Source organism: Felis catus, chromosome A1 (genome assembly GCF_018350175.1).
Source record: "Felis catus isolate Fca126 chromosome A1, F.catus_Fca126_mat1.0, whole genome shotgun sequence".
Classification (NCBI taxonomy): domain Eukaryota; kingdom Metazoa; phylum Chordata; class Mammalia; order Carnivora; family Felidae; genus Felis; species Felis catus.
This window is the reverse complement of record NC_058368.1, coordinates 78,779,715-78,796,952: the sequence shown is the minus strand read 5'-3', so window position 1 is coordinate 78,796,952 and position 17,238 is coordinate 78,779,715. Positions and strand designations below refer to the sequence as shown.

The window sequence follows — 17,238 nt, the reverse complement described above, 5'->3', positions numbered from 1 at the left end:
GCCCCTCCCCCACTTGCTCGCTCTCTAAATAAAGAAACTTTAAATAAATAAATAAATAAATAAATAAATAAATAAATAAATAAACTTGTTAAATCTAGTCCTATTGCCCCAGAGTACATTATCCAATAAAAGCAGCTGAAGGAAAACAATTTATTATTCCTTGAAATGATACCTGATCTAAATGTCCAATCAGAAAAGTTGAAAAATTGGGTAAAATGAAAGCCTTAATTAATTAAGTTGTGGTAGCATTCTGTTACATTTTACCAAGCTATCAATCCCTCACTTCTGGATTTAGCTCCTTCCAGAGGGATCCCTGACTACGATAAGCACGTTTTGATAATTCACTGATTACCATTTCTTCAGCTCAGAGCAACAGGTAGTGTTCTAGGGAATAGCACTTGCTTATATGTTCGCTTCTCTACGTTTTACTAAAGACAAAACCTCTCACCCAGCGTTTTCCAGTGTGCCACAGTGCTAGAAATGAAGCACGGGTGTATTCATGGTGTACTGAGGTTATTGATCCCCCAGTGCTCCTATGATCTACAGGGGGATCTAGGGGACCTGGGGCCCCTGGGCCCAATGGCTTCACCATCTACAGCCTCGGGTCCCTTAATCTATCCATTTATTTACACGAACATTCACTTGCTAAAAGCACAGTTTGAAGTACTTAATAAATAGCCTGTTAGAAATATTTATTCAATGAATGAACCTTTTCATACAGAAAATGTTGTCAAAGCAAATGATGTTTTCATTAATTTGAAAGACTTTCCCTAAGCAATGTGCTTTTTCTAAAATGATTGAAATGCAAATGTTTTCCATTATTTCAATAACTGCAGTACTCAAATTTTATGATCGCTATTTTTCATACCCTTTAGGATCTAAGAGACTCAACTTGGTATGAACTTAACTTAAGGGGTGTGACTGTCACCCTAGACCAATGTTTGGGAATCAACAAGTTTAACCTCAACTTCCCTATTTATGTAAAATTGAATTATCTTCCCAAAGAGTAGTACTCAGGCTTTTTCTAACACAAAATATGGCGTATTTTATAAACAGATTTTGATATTATTATGAACACTGCTGTCATATTCACCCACATAAATCATTTAAAAGTCAGTTTGCTTCATGATATAATGGTACCTGGTGAGAAAGTAATTTGTGCACTAGTGACTCAGGTTGTATTAGCTGTAGCCAAAAATCAATTCAAAGAAAAAATATCTGATAGTCTTTCTTCATTCATTAAGATGAAATGTAATTTATATGAAAAATAAAAACCAAAATGCAAATTTGCTGTACTTCTAACTGTAGAGAACAAATAGAATTTTTAATGATTCATGAAACTGTGAGCTATTAAAAGGACTATGAAATGTTAAGAAAATAACAAGTCCACTCTATGCAAAATGTTTACAATCGTGCATCATTTATCCAACAGTTTTGACTACAACACGCAGAATCCCGAGAATGTATGCTTTATGTATGTTTCCAAAAGACGATGTTTTCTTTGAACCGTAAAACTATTCGTTTCCTAATATGATGCCATTAAAAGTCACATGCGTAGTACACAATTTGAAATGAAAAAATTACATAAGAAATGATACATTAATTATAGGTTTTTTCAAAGTAATTTAGGAAATCACTTCACCTGGCCATACTTTGCTGCCAAATGGAGTGGGGTCCAGTACTGATTGTCTACTATATTGAGGTCCCCGCCATGTTCGAGGAGAAGAGACACCACTTCCTTGTAGCCACTGGCACACGCCATATGTAACTGCAATGAAGAAATATTTTGTTATGCCACTTTAAAAAAAAAAGCAATGACATCAAAACAATTTATTCAGTGGCTTGAAGAGAGCTAATAAAATACTAGATCCAAAATACCTTTTAAAAAAGAACACACATGCGGTTTTATTTACTTGGTATTAGCGGACATCATCCTTCTTTGCAAAAAGGCTTACAGGTGAGTTATTTATTCTTCACCTTCTGATCCGGACAATGTGCGCTTTTTCATATAATTCCCATTTCCCCTTTTAGTGTCGCCTTCTACTATAATCTGAATACTTTTATTTTTTTTTATTACTTATTTTTGATAGAGACAGAGCACAAGTGGGGGAGGGGCAGAGAGAGAAGGAGACACAGAATCCGAAGCAGGCTTCAGGCTCCGAGCTGTCAGCACAGAGCCCGATACGAGGCTCGAACGCACGAACCGTGAGATCATGACCTGAGTGGAAGTTGGAATAATGAACTGAACCACCCAGGCGCCCCCAATTCTTTTTTTAATGTTATTTTTATTTTTGAGAGAGAGAGATTGAGCAGGGAGGGTGCAGAGAGAGAGAGGGTCAGAGGATCTGAAGCAGGCTCTAAGCTGTCATCACAGAGCCGGACACAGGGCTTGAACTCACAAACCGCGAGATCATGACCTCAGTCAAAGTCAGATGCTCAACTGACTTAAACTGGTTCTCAATTTAAATGAGGTTATTAAGTAACCACGTGACTGATTTCCTGAACGTAATATTAAGGAACTATGAGGAAAGGAAAAATAAAAGTAGTATAAAAGTAGTAAAAACAATGAGTTCTTCCTGTTTTTGTATCATGGGATTTTATAGCTGTTTTTATTACAAAGACAAAATTGCAATAAAGTCAAAAGGACTTATTAAATATATGTACATATATATTGCAAAAACATTTGCTTTTCTACCTCTGGTCCTAGTTATGCTCTTTAATGTACAGTATGTAGTTATATGCTTATTTCTTGTACTTGACTGTACCAAAAGAGCAAATATATCCATCCAATTTAAAGCATGAACATTAAGACATCACATTTCACATCAATCTTCCCATACTTTATTACATATAGAACTTACCTCATTAATATTCTAACAGTCCCCCAAATAAAATATCCACAGGTATTTTAGAGAAACATAATTTTATATATTTGTTCTCCAAAAAATATCAATCTTTCACCTGCCCCTAAATTTATTCTACATTATTGAATAATCAGTTAATTCGAAGGTTACTCTGAACTATGTGCACTAAGATCTGGATCTCAGAAGCTTTTCATTTTTAATATAAAATGCACCAAGAACTGTCCATTTGTTGGTCAGCACCTGATACTAACGATGTCAAGTTCACAGGATGAACTGCTTACGAGTAGATCTGCTTTCGACTCAGCAAAACTGGGTTCTGCCATCTCAAACTCAGCCCAGCTCTCAGCCTGTCACGTCAGGCACTGCTCTCAAGGAAAAGACTAGAAGGAAAGTCTTGGTTCACTCGGCAGAAACACTATCCAAAGCATGAGCTCCCAGTGACCTCTCTGGAGACAGACAAATTTAATCCTAGGCAATCTCAAAATGGAAGTAAAAAACCCTGACTTTGAATACTTTGACACCATCACAAGAGATAACAGAATTTTAAAAATTCATCATCGTAAAATATCAAGAGCTTAGAGCCTTTACCTCGATTCTCCTGGCAACCAAGTTCTGAATCCATAAGCAAGCCTACAGACCCTACAGGGACACTCTCATCATTAAGTTAGAGTGTAAACAATGGCTATTTTCTGAAATGGAAGTTATACCCCTACCTTGCCGCTATTGCTGGAAGCCATCAGGTGCCAAAATGTGAAAGTGTTTACCACCGTGGCATCTCAGAATACTCCTCTCCCGCTATTATATGGGGTCTTAGGAGAGAGAGAGAGACACAGAGGTGGTTGTTGTTTCGGTTGACAACTGGCAACAGCCTCTTGGCAGGACGACTGGAAAAGGACGGCCTTGGAAAATTATGGCAAGTTGGAAATTACTCTTCTAACAGACTGCTCTTCAGGAAAGCACAGTGCGCTGTCACCTGGAGCATATAATCCGCCTGACCAATCCCTAATTAGCGGGCATTTCTGTATTTGCCACACTTCTGATCTTATACAAGATTGTTCTGTTGATAATCACTATGTTTGCATCTCTGACCATTTCCTTCTGACACATTCCCAGAAATAGAATTGGGATTCTAAAACAATGAACGTTTTTTCAAGTTATTTCTGTAGGATGCCACACTGAGTTCCAGAATGTTGGTGCCAACTCACAGCCCAACCAGGGCTGTAGGCAAGGACTCAGCTTTCTGTGTGCACAGACCCTGTGTGCACAGACCTGTGTGTGCATAGACCTGTGTGTGCACAGACCCTGTGTGCATAGACCTGTGTGTGCATAGACCTTATGTGCATAGATCTGTGTGTGTGCAGACTCTGAGTACATAGACCTGCATGTGCATAGACCTGCATGTGCATAGACCTGTGTGTGCACAGACCTGTGGGTGCACAGACCTATGTGTGCACAGCCCCTGTGTGCATAGACCTGTGTGTGCATAGACCCTATGAGCATAGACCTGTGTGTGCAGACCCTGTGTGCACAGACCTGTGTGTGCATAGACCTGTGTGCACAAACCTGTGTGTGCACAGCCCCTGTGTGCACAAACCTGTGTGTGCATAGACCCTATGTGCATAGACCTGTGTGGGTGCAGACCCCGTGTACAGTGGCCTGTGTGTGCATAGACCTGTGTGTGAACAGACCTGTGTGTGCACAGACTCTATGTGCATAGACCTGTGTGTGTGCAGACCCCGTGTACATAGACCTACGTATGCATAGACCTGTGTGTGCACAGACCTGTGTGTACACAGACCCTGTGTGCACAGACCCTGTGTGCATAGACCTGTGTGTGCATAGACCCTATGTGCATAGACCTGTGTGTGTGCAGACCCCATGTACTTAGACCTGCGTGTGCATAGACCTGTGTTTGCACAGACCTGTGTGTGCATAGACCTGTGTGTGCACAGACCTGTGTGTGTGCAGACCCCGTGTACATAGGCCTGTGTGTGCACAGGCCTCATGTGTGCACAGGCCTCATGTGTGCACAGTCCTTATGTGCATAGACCGTGTGCATAGACATGTGTGTGCACAGACCGTGTGTGCACAGACCCTGTGTGCATAGACCTGTGTGTGCATAGACCTGTGTGTGTGCAGACCCCATGTACATAGGCCTGTGTGTGCATAGACATGTGTGTGCACAGACCGCGTGTGCACAGACCCTGTGTGCATAGACCTGTGTGTGTGCAGACCCCATGTACATAGGCCTGTGTGTGCATAGACATGTGTGTGCACAGACCGCGTGTGCACAGACCCTGTGTGCATAGACCTGTGTGTGTGCAGACCCCATGTACATAGGCCTGTGTGTGCATAGACCTGTGTGTGCACAGACCTGTGTATGCACAGACCCTGTGTGCACAGACCTGTGTGTGCATAGATCTGTGTGTGCACAGACCCCATGTGTGCACAGTCCCTATGTGCATAGACCATGCACATAGACCTGTGTGTGCAGATTCTTACTTAGCTTTCTGGTCTTTGCTGTTAATTTCTAAAACAACTATAAATAATTCCAGTGTACTCAACTTCTAACAATGGGTCTCTTTTAATATATTTACAGGATAGTTGTATTTCCTTTAGTGAAATGACTCTCTTACTTGTTTCACTACTGAGAGAGGGTCATCTTTTTCATTCATTTCTATGAACACTGCATATTTGAGAAATATCAACACTTTGGAAGAGCCAGTGTAAGCATTATTCCTGGTTTATTATCTGCCTCTTAATTCTGCTCTTGTTTGATGCATAAATGTTCACTTTAATTTTTGTTGTAGTCAATAATAACAGGGTTTCCCTTTGTGTTTTCTCCCCCTATTTGTATAGTGGAAGGGATTCCACCACTCAGAATTAAGTCCTTTTTATTGTGTAACATGGAAAATGGGCATCACTGTTGTCTCTCAGTCTTGTATTTGTGCACCTAATTTTTAAAAAGAAGCTGTGTGTGAAATTTGAAATATATGCCCACTGAATGTGGTCTTATTTAAGGTCTGTGACCTCTGCTGCCCTACATCGGGAAGGTCACTCTAAGGTTAATGCCAAATTTTGATGAACATAATGTTGGGAGTAAATAAAAATTAGTCTTGAGGAATAGCTATTCAAACACCTACAGAAATGAGTCCAGGTTTTGAACCAATAATTTCACATCTTCTCCTATTCTACTTTTATGTCAGAATATTAACAGAGGATTTTTCCTACCATAGTTTTGACTGAGTGTGAATATAATATATATCCTATCTCAAAGTAAGACCACATATATATACATATATATATATACACATATATATGTGTATATATATGTATATGTACATATGTGTGTGTGTGTGTATATATATGTGTATATATATATATATATATATATATATATATATATATATATTTGAAAATGGTTGTCCAAAAACTGCCTAGATTATTTTTGACCCCGACCTCAAGAGATAAAAGGACAGCATACATGTGGGTGTACCTGTGCTGGGGTGGGGGGGGCTGGGTTCCTTCCTAATTCACGTCAGGAGAGCCTGGCTATGGTGACTGCCCACGGAAGCCAGGTGTCCTCAGCGGCACGGCGAAGACACTGTCACTTAGGTTTTGATTCCTGCCTAGAAAAAGTAAGGGCAGCGATGGGCTGGCTCTCCGCTCGGTGGGCTGCAAGGGGAGGTCGCAGACACCCTGGCATCCACTGGCCCTCATGAGTTCACAGGGGCAAAAACAAATGCGGGCAGATTTTTCCAGGGACAAGCTGTGTTCGTTTTCAGTTCTGTGTCAGGGGGGTGCCTGAGGGGGCGAGAGAGACAGGCTGGAGCACCTCAGATTCCCTAGAACTGAGGCAGGTGTAAAGGACCATCTGGAGATCCCCAGTGATGATGGTGAGGAGGTGATATCTGAAGAACCTCCACATCCTCACAAGGAAAGGTCCGCTTCTAGCCCAGAGAGCAGGACATTCTCTCAAGGAAGGTCAAGTCAAAGCCCTCCATCCCCTACTGCATCACCTCCTGACCATCTGTGTCCTCCCGTCCTCTCCCTCAACTTCTGCGACACTGAAGAGAAGGCAGTGGCAGAAGGGGAAACAGGTGATCACGTCTACTCTCCCTTCTACGGACTTCCTGATATACCAGGAACAGGTTCAAGATGTAGCTGAACTTGAGGTCCTTAATGCCTGAACCCACCAGCCCCTGTAGGAACTGTGTATAGATTCAGGGGGTTTGCAGACTTGGTGGGAAAACAGTTTTACTTTTTTCTAACCCCGACTGAAATGTAGCAAATTCTTCAACGGTGAACATGGGGTACACAGCTGTGATACTCTCTACCATCACAAGAAATATTGTCATATCACACTGCTGTCCTAGCAGAAATGTCCAAATATCACCCCGGTTCAAATCTACTCTAAAATCATGGTAATGGTTAAAGCTGTTACTCGGTGCATTAATAATGGAGCATGTGCATTAATATCACAAAGTTAATTTTAATATTATGATTATGATGTTTTGATAGAACTGTCTTTCCTTGTAATTCTGGGTACCATTTTTATTACATTAAAAGCACAATTTTGACAAGGAATCCACAGCTACACCAGGGGGGTTAGAAAGTAATAGGACATAAAAAGACCAGTGAGCCCTGACTTCATGCCAGCAGGGAGTTTTCACTGTCATAAAGGACCGCACATTCTAATCTCTAAATTGAGGCTACGCATCGTGATATAAACTGCGGCCAGAAAGCTGATAGCGTTGGCTAAGTCTTCACCCAGAAGTAAGGGATAAACCAGCACTACTGACGAAACAAAGGGAGTCAGAAATAAAATTGTTTGAAGTTTGCATCTCATGAATAATTCTTTTCCAACAGACCAAGTAAATACGTCCCAAGGCCAGATGTTATATATCAAAGTCTGTGACAAAAGAGTGAAGAACCAGCGTCTTTATAATGTATCTGAAAGTCATTACTGTAGATGTTCAAAGAGCATCTATGCACTCAAACTCAGAAATGCATTTCCATATCCTCTGTAACAAGGCTTTTTTTTTGGGGGGGGGTTGTATCCTTTACTCAGGTTTTGTTTTCTTTTAAAAAGGGTATCCTTGTACAGCAAGAGATCTTTTTAAGAGAGCTACAGTAAGTTTGGTAATTTTGTCGCATGTTCTAACAAAGGAGAAAAAGGTATTGAGCCTTTCACTGACAGCTTTGTCTTCTTTTGCACAATTTGACAGTGTGGGAAATGATTCTGAACCACAATCGACAGTCCAACTCAGGATATGGAAATCTGTGGACTGGCGTCTTCTTACTGTCGACCAACAACAGACAGGAACACACAATCCGGAGGAGAGCTCTGGGAAGGCAGTCATTAACATGATAGACTGATTGATTCCGACCGAAGAATCAAACTACATTACCGCTTGCTAAACACTGTGATCTTCAAGGGACAACTTCCTAGCCTCCCGATCACTACTAATTTCCTTGTGAAAAGCTCAATGATCAAAGATGATCATTTAGTTATTATACAACAATTATTTGCAATGTTTATGCTCTCTGCTCAATAGAAAAAAGTCACAAAGAATGTCAAAATTGAAGATGGTGGAACTCGATCGCAATTTATTGTTCTGTGTTGATTGATTCTTTCAATAGCTTCACTACCAAAGTACGTGGGTCCTTTGATTTGACGATATTTGAAACACTTATGCAATTTTTATTTAGCAGTGATTTTTTTTAGAGGCATATAAATCTGCAATATCTTAAGCCAAACAAAGACACAAAGGTCTACTGGGTTTCTGCGCTGTGTTAGGCATTGATGCGTTACACGCATTAAAAGAACTATCACCCACTACAGTTTGGATTTTGAGCCCACCACTCCACTGCATCTTCCCTCGGTGAAAAGACCAGTGACCTCCCAATACACAGTCCAAAGGTCAATTCACCACCTCCAGTCACTTGACCTCTCAGTGGTTATCTGATAGTTAACCGTTCCCCCCCCACACACACACCCTCCTTCTCCCCCTCCTCCTCCTCCTCATCATCATCATACTTCCTTTCCTTGGCTCCTGGGACATCTCATTCTCTTGGTTTTCCTCCTATCTTGAGAGTTTCTCCTTCCAGTCTTATTTCTGGATCTTCCTCTCCTTCCTAAGCATCGTGGCTCGGTCCTCAATTCTCTCTTCTTCTTCTGTGTCAGAAGTGTGATTTTATCCAGGGTCAAGGCTTTCAACGTCACGTTTATGCTAGTGTTCCCAAAAGGGATTCTGCAGTCCAGACGCCTCCTGAGTCCCAGACTCCAATATCCAACCACAAACCCAGCGTCTCCATGAAGAAGGTTCAGAGTCACATCTAGCTCTGTGTTTCCCAAGCTGTCCTTGTCTTTTCTGCTCCAAGCTCATTTGGTCCTCAGCCCTCTCGGTCTCACCGGACGCCAACTCCATCGCTGCAGGTGCTGAGGCTAAAAGTACGTGGAGTCCTTCTGCAATCATCCTTTCTCCTACACCACCTGGCCATCAGGAAAACGCCGCGGCTCTTCTTTTCACGCGGACACAAGTCAGCCACTTCCCACAGCCTCAGCTTCCTGTAGCTTTGAGCTCCACCACCAACCACACCTCTCACCTGGACTCTCAGTGTCAGCCCTGCCCTTTGACAGTCAATCCTTAACACAGCAGTCAGAGTGAGTGATGCTTTTAGAAGTGAAGCAGGGCTGTGCTCTCCTCAGGGCCCTCCCACGTGTTCCCGTCTCACTCAGAGTAAGTGCAGAGTCCTCACACAGGCACACAAACCCTGCAGGATCCGGTCCAGCTACCTCACTCCTTTCCTTTACTCTGCTTAGCTTCACAGGCCTCTGTGCTGTTTCTAAATCTTAATACACCCACTCCGGCCTCAGGGCCTTTGCACATACCACTCTTCAGTCTGGAATGCTCCTGGGCACCCCTGCAGTGTGTGCAGACTTCTCTCAGGTCATTACTCAAACTTCCTCGTCAGTGAGATCTTACCTGTGTACCTCCCAGCACGTCCTTATCTTATTCTTTTCTCCTTTGTGTTTGTCATTATTAGCATGTTACACATTTAGCTCATTTATATGGTATATTATGTATCTTCCCCAAAGAAATGTAAGCCCATGATAAAAGGGCTTTTGTGGCTTTGTTCATTATTATTTTGTTCACAGGTTGGGGTTAATAAATTACTTCCTCAATACATTAATTCGAGTATTTTTCCACTTGAATGTGATTTTTCAATAAACTGTAAACACGCTTTGTTCTCTTTGCTTATAACTTGGAGTTATGTTCTTGACAGTCTTTAGAAAACCTACAGTCCAAAGTCCGAAAATCAGTATCTAGGAAGATTATTCTATCCAGAGGTCTCAGGGTGTTTGATTTGCATTTAATAAATCTAAAACCGTATCGGGTCTCACACAACTTTTATCCACTTAGACAAGCCATTTCTCCCATCGTTGTGTTCAACCTCACACCTCCGGAAAAATGCAGAGTAGAACCTGAATCACTGGCTCCAGAGGCTTCTGTGCATCCCACGCTCCGAGCGTCATACCCCCTTCTGCTAATCTACTTTCTCTCAATGCTTCCCTCTGAGCCTCAGTACATTTACTTCCACAACAGTTAACTTTAACACAGGCATGCTCAGTGCAAGTCAATAGTGCCAAATGTTTCTTACTTTCATGACTAGACATTATGCTTATATGAGAATTAATCCAAATTTAATTGTACTGGTTTTTCATTACTGCCACTGTGCCCAATAGCTGTGGAAAAAAAGCAATGACAGGATTTCACTTGGATTTAGAAAGTCATTCCCCAGAGTGACCCGTAATTTGTTTTACATAAAATGAAAAACGAAAACATTCTCCCATAAGTTCCATCTCAACGAATCACACGGACAAAGTAATGCCTAAAAGTTATTCCAGGGGCGCCTGGGTGGCTCAGTCAGTTAAGCGTCCGATTCTTGATTCTGGCTCAGGTCGTGATCTCACGGGTTCGTAAGTTCCAGCCCCAAGTGAGACTCCAAGGTGACAGTGAGGTGCCTCCTTGGGATTCTCTGCATCTCCTTCTCAATCTGCCCCTCTCCCGCTCTCTCAAAATAAATAAATACACTTTAAAAAATTACTGTAAATTTTTTAACAAAATGGAAGGGAGGCGTGAAGAAAATACATCAGCCTACAAACACTGGGTTTTCTCTGAGTGGCGACATAAGTGATTTCTGTTTCCGTCTTTGCGCGCTTAACGCGTTTTCAAGATTTTTACGATAAATATGTAGAACTTTTATGATCAGAAATAAAGGACATTTGTAAACGTTAATTGCATCCAATTCCAGGCTTTAGAAATCAACTTAAATCCTCTACATCAGCAATATTTCTGAGCCAGTTATATTAACTTACCAGAGTCACCCCGTCATCATTTTTCTCATTGACATTTCCGCCATCGGACAAGAAGTGTTTGACATCCATTAGCATGCTCACGGGTCTCTGCACCTTCAGCTGGCACAGTGAGGTCAGGTCCACGCCTACGGGGAAAACAGCCTTTGAAACAGAAGGCAGAGATGCTTCTCAGCCGCTGGGGGTCAAGCCTTAATTTTATCTCACTGTTCTTTCAACGTGTTCCTCTTTGAAGCCCCTCTTCTGCCTTGAATTCAAAGTCCGCATAATGGTTTCTCTCGGCCCACCTTCTATTTACCGCTAGAAAATAGTCTGGAATAATATTCCTCTGATTCTATCCCAAAGATGTGACATCACACCTCATCCATGGCAGGCCCTCAACGTTCGACTGTCTTAGTATGGATCATCAATGTGCACTGCCCAAAGTAGTTTAAACCATTTGAATGGAACTGAAATGAGTTCTAAAACATGGTTTTTGCTCTCTATAATTTTCAGGCCAAAATAGTTGCTCCTAAAAGCAATAGAATAGAATGGAATAGAAATCTCTGGAATAGAAAACCACCTTTGATGGGAAACCTGGAAAAATGTGAACAAAGTCTGTAGTTTAGTGAGTAGCATCATACCTGAGCTAACTCTGTACTCTGGATAAACGTACCACGTCTGTGTGGGGTGTTGGCGTGGGGGAGCGGGGAGAAGGTGTACGGGAACTCTCAGGGATGTTTTGACAACTTCCCTGCAGATCTCAAATGTTTTCAAATTAAATGTAAAAAGATTCTCCAATCAAACATTTCATGGCTGTTCGCGTTAATAAAGAGAAATGAACTGAAGCTGAGGGAAGTCTGGAAGTCAGCCTTGCCGAGGAGGGGGATGGGCCATGGAAAGGTCAGGTCTGCTCCCCTCCTGTTGGCACCTGTTGTCAGCATTTATTCTCACCTAAGCTTTCCTGTGAATCTCCACGGTAGCTCAGACCTTCACATTTATGCACCCCGTTCCCAGGATTGGTTTCTGGACATAACAGGTGTTTACTAAGGGGAAATAATCCACCTTATTCTCAGTGAAAGTATGATGATGATGATGATGATGATGACGATGATGATGATTAACACCTGCCTCTCAGCCAGTGGCTGCTAGAAATCAGCCACCTCCCTGATTCTCTCTCTCTCATGTGACTCAGTCCTTGCCACAAACAGGGAGGCTGGGTCGGCACAGGGGACCCAAGCACCAATGCCAAAGTGTTCCTTCTGTCCATGCCAGCCTGTGCCTGACCTCTCCGGGCTGACTTTGGGAAAGGTATGTAACCTCTCTGGTCTTCTGCATCCATGGTCACTCAGGGAATGATATATATCCCAAAGAAGTGCAGCTACACTCACTACTTAAGAGATCTGTCCATGGGGCAGAGATCATTCAACCCGTTGCCCATGTGCCTTCATTTTCCCCTTAGAGCCTGGAACCTCCGCCCCCTGGTCCAGCTCTCTCTCAAATCCCGGATGAACACTGGGGGTCAGGCTTCCCGGATTTTAGTGTCGTGTCTTCTATTACTATTAGTAATAATAGTAGTAATAAGTATAAGATATTATATATTCCACATATATTATGCATATTTTATTAACATAATATAATAAGTATAATAATATAATAGGTCTATTTTATACTAGTGCCAATGGGAACAGGTAACTCATCTTCTGCCTCAGTTCTTCCATCTGCAAAATGGGGCTGATAGTTTTTGCTTCACCAGTGGTTATGAGGACAAATGACAACACATCGAGCACATAACACAGTATTCGTCTTGCTGAATCGAGCAAGTACTCGCTAGACGTGAGCTGTACTTTGTAGTCAGCTTTCTATTACATGGGCTGTATGCCATGCATTCGTTGTTTTTCTTTGCAATAAGGAGGCAGGCAAGACCCAAACAGAAAAAAGTAAAATGCGCTATTTGAATAATGTGGTTTGTTTCAAATACTCTGTCCAAAGCAAACCCATTTCACTAGGGGGATGGGAGGGGGGAACCAATTACCAGCTTTGAAATTTCCACACGCCATTTCGGAAGAACTAACAGATTTCCCTAAGAGTTGCTTTGAGTTTTGTTAAGAACCAACTAAAACTATCACTCTATTCTCATTTTTAGGATTGTCGAATTTGACGTGTGAGTTAATTCTGGAAAATACTATTTCTCAAATGTCAGTGTTCAATTTTGCACACTGAAGTCGAAGAATCTGATGGCTACGTTATTCTAAGTTCTATAACACTGCAGTGTTTACTGGAGTGGTACGTATCTTTTAGAGAATCATTTGCACACATCATTAAAATTGAGCTGTAGAAGAATAGAGCTCAGTGATAAAAGACACATTAAAGCAGATTAGAAATCACTCATTTACCACATGTCATGAGAAAACAATCTATTTCAGCCACTGTTGTGAAGGTATCAGAGGGGAATATTATGATATTGTATCTTACTATTTTAAAACTTCATTTTGAGTCAAATATGATACCACGTAAGATGCGATTTTAGATTTTTGTTATATGTTTAGGAAATAAGCAGAAATCTATTTTCAGCAAGACAATGGAACAGAAATTCCCTCTCTTCTTGCTCAAAAGTCTTAAGCTACTCCGGGAAAAATATAACCAACAGACCATAATAAGCCTATTTTATAATGGAAAATAGGGGCGCCTGGGTGGTGCAGTCGGTTAAGCGTCCGACTTCAGCCAGGTCACGATCTCGCGGTCCGTGAGTTCGAGCCCCGTGTCAGGCTCTGGGCTGATGGCTCGGAGCCTGGAGCCTGTTTCCGATTCTGTGTCTCCCTCTCTCTCTGCCCCTCCCCCGTTCATGCTCTGTCTCTCTCTGTCCCAAAAATAAATAAAAAACGTTGAAAAAAAAATTTTATAATGGAAAATAGGCCAAGTCTGTCTTTTTTAAAAGAAATTAAGTTTTATTTTCATCCTGTTCTCTGAAAAAAAAAACTAATACAGGTCCTGATTGGATTTATTATTTTGACAGGACTTCATTAATTTTTTTTGAAATGAACACATTTAGGAAATATTTAGGAAATAAGAAAAAAATTATTTGCTTGAAATTTACAAGTTATTACGTGATACTAATTACTATTGCCTGAGTACATTTGATAACATCAGGTGATATGTAAAACTGAAATCACATTGACACATCAAGTCAGTCTAAACCCTATCTTAACTTTCCTTAACTGTCTCTCTCAAGACAATATTGGTTTTTTTTGTAACAATTCAACTTTTCTTTTTCTCCATTATCCATTTTGTATTGGGGGTAGTCTGTCACTCTGATGTGACCCGCCCTGTGACTATAGCACATCATTTTCTTAGTTTCTAGAATTGGAACTAAGGATGCTCTGAGTAAGCAAATAAAGGGAGCTGATTCTAGAAAAAAGGAACAAACATGTTCAAGCCAAAAGGCTGTTATAACCCTCTACACCATCCCTTCCATCAGTCCTACCAGACGCACAACGTAGGACCGTCCCCAGCAAACTGGGATACACTCCCACCTTGACAATGGGTGACTCTGAAGAGGGTGGTGCAGGATTGGCATTTCAAATTAATTTTACTAAGTGGAAGAAATATACAAGGTCACTATGGACTGATTAATCCAGGAGTCTCTTAAGGAATTATCAGGAATACTACTCAGCGGTGAAAACGAATGAAATGTTGCCATATGCAACAACATGGATGGAACTAGAGGGTATTATGCTAATTGAAATAAGTCAGAGAAAGATAAATATGTGATTTCACTCATATGTGGAATGTAAGAAACACAACAGATGAACACAGGGGAAGGGAAGGAAAAATAAGATAAAAACAGAGAGGGAGGCAAACCATAAGAGACCTTTAAATACAGAGAACAAACTGAAGGTTGCTGGAGGGGAGGTGGGTTGGGGGATGGGCTAAATGAGGGATGGGCATTAAGGAGGACACTAGTTGAGATGAGCACTGGGTGTTACATTGAAGTGATGAATCACTGGGTTCTACTCCTGAATCCAATACTACACTGTATGTTAACTTACTCTATTTTAAATTAAAAAAAAAAAAAAAAGAACAATCAGGGAAGACTAAGCCAGTTTCTGGGGCTGTTTCCACAACAGAAAGCCTAGGGTTTTAACGAAGGCAGCAACGGCACAATGGGTGAGGGATGCGGACATATTACAGGGATACCAAGGAAGGAGAATCCATAAAATTTGGCGACAATTCGATGTGAGGGATTTAGGAAAAGAGAAGTGACATTCAGATGCTTGGATTCCTGGTCATAAGGGTAAAATGGACTCTTGGTAGGGTATGAAACTTCAATATTGGGTATGTTATCCCAAACCGCCTGATATCCAAGGCAAGATATTTAAGAACAGTGCACACGACAAGGCAGAAGGTCTTCTAAGAGATCTGAGCCACAGGAGTAATCTTGGGAGCAGGCAGGCGGTCACAACACAAGGAACAGGGTGAGATGAACTAGAGAACATTCTGGCATCTGCCTGTGCGGTCACACTTCCAAAGGAAGTAAGTGGGAGCTCAAAGAGAATGGAGGACGGTATGGAATGATCACTGCAGGTGAGCGAGGTTTCGCGGGAGAGTGTGATGGAAGTCAAGGGAACACTACAGGGCGATGAGGGAACACAGGCGGGAGAAAGGAAGGGTGATCAGCCAATAGAGAGCCAAGCAGGCAATGGCCATCTTTGGAAGGACATTTCCGGCAGAGGCTGAACTTCAGTGGGCTAAGGAGAGGAGATTAGGAGCTCAGGAGAATAAGTGTGAGCTTTTTTTTCTAAAGGATGAATTTCGAAGGAAGGAGAAAGGGCATGCGCAGCAAAGTGAAAAGAATCCATGTATATATCTTTACCTGTGCATCTGTCCTGGACCACCTTGTGCCTCCCCCCATCCCCCCTGCAGTGCTTTCTTCCCTGGCTCGATCATTGTGCAATCAGTTGCCTTCTCTGAAAGCCAACTGGCTCACCTCGCTCTGCCGATCCAATATGCATCAAGTCCTCAACCAGCCCTCCGTGGCTGTCTCGTTTTCTAGCCCAGGAAGCCCAGGCGGTGAGCTGAGGTTAATTGCTGTGCTCGGGTGTATGCTGTATGTCGGTGGTGACAGTACAATTAGAACCTGTGACCAGCGATTTGCCATGTAATCAACTTCCTCACAACCTCACCTGCCTGGTCCTGATGGGACAGCGTGCTAAGTACTCAGCCTGGAAACTGTATGGTGCACAGAGAATATCCGAGGATGACAGCCACCTGGTTCTGAGAATGTGGTTCTGAAACACTGAGCGCCAAACGGTAATACGCATCAAGTCAGGGAATCTTAGAAATGTCTAAGGATGTCAGCCCACACTGTCATGGCAGATAACCCTGAAAGCACGCCAGTGAGGAGGCCAGAGAATAAATCGAATGGGTGTGGCAGCTGACACAGACACGTAGGAGGGACCCAGGCAGAATAGGAGCACACCATGCACGAGGCGAGGGAGGGGCAGATGGTCGTGAGGCACAGGCCAGCACACCAGCAGTGACAAATGGAAAACAGAATTAAAAATTTAGGGGATATTAAGTTGAATCTGTTCCAGCAAACATGTATTTTACAAACTGATTGTGACAGCCATCGTCATGACAGATTTTCTCCTAACCATCGAGAATCTGTGCCACCCTTTCTTTCTTTGCCCTCAGTCACGTTCAAAATCACTTATTTTTCTTTGCATAAGATAGATAGTACTGCCTTTGTAAATATCAAATTTTCTTATTGAACAAAATCCTTGAATGAGTGGGAAAGGTTTATAAGTCAGGTTAGTTCTTTTGCAAATAAAGGTAACTTCATTTCAGTTTTCAAAAGAGAACTATTTACTACCGTGGCTATTAGAAACTCAGAGTAAGGAAGGAAGAAATCTGCTAATAGAAGTGGCTCAGCTAATAACACAACTGAGCTGTTTGTGCAAATTCAGAAGCGTGCATGGTGAAGTCCAAGTTTCACAAAGGCCGAAACAATAAACT

General features: G+C 42.0%; 1 protein-coding gene across 3 annotated transcripts in view; it reads right to left on the bottom strand.

The window, feature by feature from the left end:
- MYO16 (myosin XVI) overlaps positions 1-17,238 on the bottom strand; it is a 615,221-nt gene that overhangs the window by 356,613 nt on the left and 241,370 nt on the right. For all 3 annotated transcript variants that reach the window (XM_023253136.2, XM_045055816.1, XM_045055813.1), the window contains exons 6-7: positions 11,248-11,372; positions 1,643-1,768 (exon numbers count right to left, since the gene is read on the bottom strand). In XM_023253136.2, the coding sequence (XP_023108904.2) occupies positions 1,643-1,768; positions 11,248-11,372 (251 nt within the window). The remainder of the gene's footprint in view (positions 1-1,642; positions 1,769-11,247; positions 11,373-17,238) is intronic.